Source organism: Betta splendens, chromosome 19 (genome assembly GCF_900634795.4).
Source record: "Betta splendens chromosome 19, fBetSpl5.4, whole genome shotgun sequence".
NCBI classification, from domain to species: Eukaryota; Metazoa; Chordata; class Actinopteri; order Anabantiformes; family Osphronemidae; genus Betta; species Betta splendens.
Window position 1 is genome coordinate 15,711,217 of NC_040898.2, and position 6,108 is coordinate 15,717,324.

At 43.7% G+C, this 6,108-nt stretch overlaps 1 protein-coding gene and 1 long non-coding RNA gene across 2 annotated transcripts in view; both read left to right on the forward strand.

Annotated features, from left to right (window-relative positions):
- Positions 1–5,880, forward strand: part of LOC114846463 (neoverrucotoxin subunit alpha-like) — a 5,996-nt gene extending 116 nt beyond the window's left edge. Inside the window, exons 2-4 of the mRNA XM_029135437.3 lie at positions 78–173; positions 3,528–5,015; positions 5,133–5,880. Of these exons, the coding sequence (XP_028991270.1) occupies positions 83–173; positions 3,528–5,015; positions 5,133–5,656 (2,103 nt within the window). The 5' untranslated portion in view covers positions 78–82 and the 3' untranslated portion in view covers positions 5,657–5,880. The remainder of the gene's footprint in view (positions 1–77; positions 174–3,527; positions 5,016–5,132) is intronic.
- On the forward strand, positions 180–2,805 carry LOC129603429 (uncharacterized). Its single transcript, XR_008693285.1, has 2 exons — positions 180–673; positions 1,779–2,805. It is a non-coding gene; the product is annotated as an uncharacterized LOC129603429 (long non-coding RNA).
- Positions 5,881–6,108: the final 228 nt, after the last annotated feature.

Genomic DNA, 6,108 nt, shown 5'->3' on the forward strand with positions numbered 1-6,108 from the left:
AGAACGAATTGGATTTTACTAAAGTAGTATGAAGGGTTACATATGTGTATAATGACTGATACGATGTTGTCCCTCAGGTGATATGGACTCAGACCAAAAGGTGGTGGCTGCCCTGGGTCGACCTTTTACCCTGGGAATGCTGTATGATGCTCACAAGGATGAACTTCTCACAGGTAAAATGTGACTGACTCCGTCTACAGTTGAAGACATTGATTAATTCACTTAAAATTTTATCTGTGAAGAGAAAACACAGGAACCAAAGCATTTATTTATTTACCTTCACACCTACATTAGGGGTAAGTTAAGGTTAGCTAGTGTGTAAACTTGGTGTGTGTTTGAATTATGTAGACACATTGTGCATTCATACTGTATGGAGTCAAATTAGGGTCACATTAGATTTGTGAATGTGTAACCAGATGCGTGCGTGCGTAATCAAATCTGTGCAGAACTGTCACAACCTGGATTTTTGTTTAACATTTCCTGTTTTATTTTGGTACTTCCTGTTTTGTTTTCCTGTCTGCCTTATTTTTGGTTTTACTCATCCAGTTATGGGATTCACCAGCAGTTGTCAATAAGTAATCAGGTCATGCATTTAAACCCCAGTACTCACCACATTCATTGCCAGATTGTCAGCTCACGTTACATGTGTCTATGATCCAGCACGCATTCATCAGTAAGTCCTTCCTGTGTACCAGACCTAGTTTTGTTTTTTGACCTCGCCTTGCCTACCCCTGTGTTAGTGGTTTTGGACTCCACCTGATGTTTTTGAACCCTGCCTAGAGTTTTGACTACGTTTTGTCTGTACTGTTGCTGAGTTATTTCCGTGTCCAGACCAGCGCCTGTTTGACTATCTGCCTTCATCAAATCACAACAACCTGAGAGTTGTGCGTTTTGGTCATTCATTCTGATCCATGACAGTAACCAGATTTATACCTGTAGACTCAGTGGGGCTATACCATGCTTACACTTATAATTTGGGGCATTAAAATTACGCACAAATTGTGGCTAAATAACAAGTAAAATAACGTGACCTCAATTTTCCTCCACACTCTGCTTGGCTAATGAACAAGGAAGTTATACACAGCAACAAGCTAGTCCACTGACTGATGACTTTAAGTATATTTCATGCTCAGACAGACATGACGGCTCATATTCATGTGTATGAAGTGTAATGTTACTCTCGTGATTTGAGGAGGTGATGCAGTTACGCAAACGTTAAACTGGTGTTTGTCATGCTTTTACCTGTTGCCATAGCCATTGTTACCATTTCCTGTTTTATTTTGCAATACAGTACGTTCTGTTCATTCCATTTCTAGTGCAAGCTTTTCTTCTGGTCACATATCCATCAGCTGTTTGTAATAGTCAATCAAGACAGGGTATTTAACATCCAGTACTCACCTCAAACCTCAGCCAGATTGTTGTGACTTTACTTCCGCTTTCCAGCATTGTTTCGTCCGCAGTTCCAGTTACCGTTCTTGCCAGTTCTTGACCTCGTTCGTAGCCTAGTCCTCCTCTACCCTAGCCGAGCTTACCCTGTTGCCGACTTTGCCTGTTTCCCAACCCTGATCTAGCCCAGTCCGCTTGTATCTTAGCCGAGCTAACCCTGTTGCCAACAGTGCCTGTCTTGACCATTGTTTTTGCCTGCCACTTTAACGGAACCTTGCAACGTGAGTCTGTGCCTGTACTGTGCTTGTGCTTGGAATCCACTGTGATGATTAAAACCTGTGTAACATACTTGCTGGTCTCTGTCGCTGTGCATGTGGGTCCGTTTTGTCAAGACACCTGCCAGCCCTGACGATTGGATCCAGCCGGTGCCAAGTCTGTGCAATCTGCCCATTAGGTTCAGGAGCTTGACCTTGAGAGCCGAACTGACGCCGCGCTCCAGAACCTGGCTCACTGCACTGCCCTACAGGAAAACGCCGTTGTGGACCTCACACAGCTGGTCTGGATGAGAGCCACGTTCAGTCCCGCTTTTGGCAATGTAAATTTTCCAGGAGGTCACTCCGGGGCGACAAGCAGCTCAAAAGCTCCTGAACATAAGACAGGGAGCACACAACACGTCAAAGAATGCCATTGAGTTCCGGACGCTAGAGTTCCTAGCTACGCTAGGCGTAGGGATTGGAGGCTGACGGAGGTACTGAAGAGCCATGACGGGAGCACATGGTGGATCTCCTCGGGCGGCGCATTCCGAGCGGACGCCGGAGGCGCCGCCGTTGACGCTTCTTCTGGAGCTTACCCGTCCTCCGAGGAGCATAAGCAGTTGGGATGTACCCGATTAACCCCGGACGAAAGACCATGACGTCGGAGCCTGGGCTTGGGCCTTTACTGCGGTCAGTGTGGTCACTTTGCAGCGGCTTGCTCGCTAAAAGGGCAGCCTCGTTATTAGGCCGGAGGCTAATGGTGAGCCGTGCAGCGCTAAACCAGCTCTGCTGACCTGAGCGGGGATGACCCGGTGCATGTGGCTGGTGTTCCAGAATACTACATGGACCTGCGAGAGGTGTTTAGAAAGCGTTGGGCCACAACTTTACCACCGCATCAGGATAATCGGAGGTGCTAGCCGGGGTTTGTCTTCACAAAGCTGGACCTCTGCAATGCATACCATCTGCTGCGTATCAGGAAGGGGCACCAGTGGAAGACCGCATTTAATACCCCAAATGGACACTTTGAATATTCGGTAATGTCGTTTAGCCTTACCAATGCACCAGCGGTTTTTCAGGGGCTGTTGAACAAAGTACTGTAATGTGACCATGATGGTTAAAAGTCAATGCTGCAAACTAAATAAACGATCACAATTTCTTTGACCAAGCTTTCTGCCCATGTCTTTGGTATCGGTGACACCTTGAGAGACTCTGCAGCAACACTGAGCATCTGTCTCCTTATAGATCGGTGTTGTTCAGCGAGAAGCACCAAGATCCTTCACTGAAATCCAAGCCTGTCTAACAACTGCATTACATATCAGGCTGTTTAAAACCATTGTTAAAGTAAACATGTTTATTGTGGTCTGAAACGATCATACAGAGACACAACGGCAGCGTTACTGGAACATATCCGTACGTATATGCATCACCTCCGCAAATCACGAGAGTAATGTCACACTTCATACACATGAATATGAGCCGTCATGTCTGTCATTAAATTATAATTATTATAAATTATTATAATTAAAGTCATCAGTCAGTGGACTAGCTTGTTGCTATGTAAAACTTCCTTGTTCATTAGCCAATCAAAGCATGGAGGCAAATTAAGATCAGGTTATTTTACTTGTAAATTTAGCCGTGTATAAGTGTAAGCATGGTATAGCCCCACTAAGTCTACAAGTACAAATCTGGTTACGCACGCACATATCAGTTTACAAACGCACAAATCTAATCTGACCCTAATTTGATTCCATACATTCATAACATTATTAAATTTGTTTTTGTCCTGTTTTTTTTAGCATTTTAGCTCACTATCACTACCATTTAACCTAAATTACAGCAAATAAAGTAACAGATCTTTCTGCTGATGTCACTTTTCTTTACTTACAGGACTCACATTGTGGGATAAAAAAACTCTACAAGAGCACAGGTCTGAGCATTCTCAGCACAGCAGTTCATTTGAAGTTGCTACATCTGATTCTATAGAGTCCAAGTCCAATCTGCTCGATATTGATGCTTCTCTAAAGGCTAGTTTCATGAGTGGATTGATTGAAGTTGAAGGTTCTGCAAAGTATTTGAACAATCAGAAGAAATTCAAGAATCAGAGCAGAGTGACGCTTCAGTACAAAGTTACCACCACATTCGAACAGCTGTCAATGACTGAGGAAGAAGCCAAGAACATGTTGAATGCTGCTGATTCTGAGAAAGAGTCTGCCACACATGTGGTGACGGGCATCCTGTATGGGGCAAATGCTTTCTTTGTGTTTGACAGTGAGAAGTTAGATGCTAGCAGCGTTCAGGAGATCGAGGGCAGCATGAAAGCTCTCATTAAGAAGATTCCCAATGCTGAAATTAGTGGGAAAGTTGAAATGAAGCTGACTAGCGAAGAAAAAGCTGTGACGAACAAATTCTCCTGTAAGTTCATTGGGGACTTTATTCTTCCCAGCAATCCTAAAACATTTGAAGAAGCAGTGCAGACCTACGTAGAGCTTCCAAAACTACTGACAAACAACCAAGACACTGTTGCTCCACTAAAGGTCTGGCTGACACCACTGAAGATCTTCAGTTCCACGGCTTCTGAGCTGAAGGGTAGGATCTGTACTTCATTACTGAGTAAAGCTGAGACGGCTCTAGAAGATGTAGAGCAAGCAGAAAGAAGATGCAATGACTCTCTGGATGATGAAGTGGTGGAAAATCTGCCTGAGATTTTAAAGAAGTTGAGAAAGTTCGCAAAAAATTGTCAAGATTACAAGTCTCAGCTCCAGCAGATGATGAAGGAGGAATTTCCTTTGATTCGTGAAGGTCAAAAAGAAAATGCTTCAGTAGAAAATCTCTTTGATGAAAGAGATAATTCACCTTTCAGTAGTGACAATTTAAACAACTGGATGAACAGCAGAGAAAGAGAAATCAATATCATCAGGTCCTGTGTGGAGATGATGAAGGCAGGAACCAATGTGAGGATGGTTCCACGTCAGTCAGATCTGGATAGAGAGATTCTGGCTCCAGGTGTAGAACAAGCTCTGTGCTTCGTTTTCACCTCTGTGGAACGTGTTGACTCCTACCTGGAAGAGATGACCAAGTACTTACATGCACATGACCCACATGATAAGAACGTCCTTCTGTCAGCACAGCAGCCATGGTACAACTCAAATGAGGTTTTGAGCAAAATGAGAGGAAAAGCTGCAGCTTTGCATGATTTTGCAACCAGTTTGAAGAACAAGAGCACATTCCGTTTCCTTGTAACAACCGCACCAAATGATAAATACCAGGGTGCAACTATCTACCATTACAAGGACGGTGTTCTGGTCACTGAAGATTTCTCACGGCCCAGCATCCCTGATGTTACGAAAGTCACTGATCAGAAAGATTTGTTCTGGTGTAAGTACTTTAGCTACCAGTTACAGCTGAACTAAGTCTAACATTGTCACATGTAACACGTTATCACATGTCCTGTATGTGTAAATGTCAATTAACTGCGTTTCGGTCTCTCATCAGATGCCTGTGATCTCACCATGGACCCCAACACTGTAAACGGCTACCTCATTCTGTCTGATAAAGACAAGAGGGCAACGTATGGACCATGGCAGTACTACCCTGATCATCCAGAGAGATTTACTGAGCCACAGGTTCTGTGCAGAGAAGGACTGAGCGGACGTCACTATTGGGTGGTAGAGTGGAACGATAATTGTGGTGCAGGTGTTGCATATAAAAGAATGCAACGGAAAGAAAGGGAAGCCAATCGTTTTGGACGTAATGCTGTATCCTGGTTTTTGGCTAAGGAATGTGGGTCACTCAGTGTACACCATAATAGTAATTTACAGAACACAGGTTTTCCCCCTTCTGGGTGCAACAGAGTGGGGGTGTACCTGGATTGGCCTGCTGGTACCCTGACTTTCTACGATGCCACCTCTAACACACTGAAACACATCTACACCTTCACCACCAAGTTCACTGAACCTGTTTATCCAGGTCTCTGGTTTTATTACAAGACCAACTTTGTTTATCTGTGTCCACTTTAAGCAGAACCAGAACCATTCTGGGTTTAAGTTTTAAATGCCTGCTCCAGGTTGTGTTCATAGCCTGAGTGTAAAACTAATCCGTGGTTTGTCATGAATAATTTTCTCTTTATAAAACAACAAATGATGTGATGAGGGTTTAAGTGTTATTATTCTGTATGATTGTTAGTTTTGCTTTCTGCTCTGTTTGTTTGCCTTACTGTATATTAAACATATCCAACTCTGCAGCTCTGGGGTGGTTCATTCTTTGTTTGCTTCCTCTAGTTTTTGTGTATCTTTATAGGGTTTTTTGGGACACGCACAGATTTGAGTATATTACATGAATCACACAGACAGTGTTAGTGTTACAAGAATACAACCATTTCTAATGTGTCAGAATGCAGAGACGGCTGCCTGTGACTTTAACTCGGGGTCTCAACCTGTGAAGACCAGAGGAGATGCTCTAACACAGATTG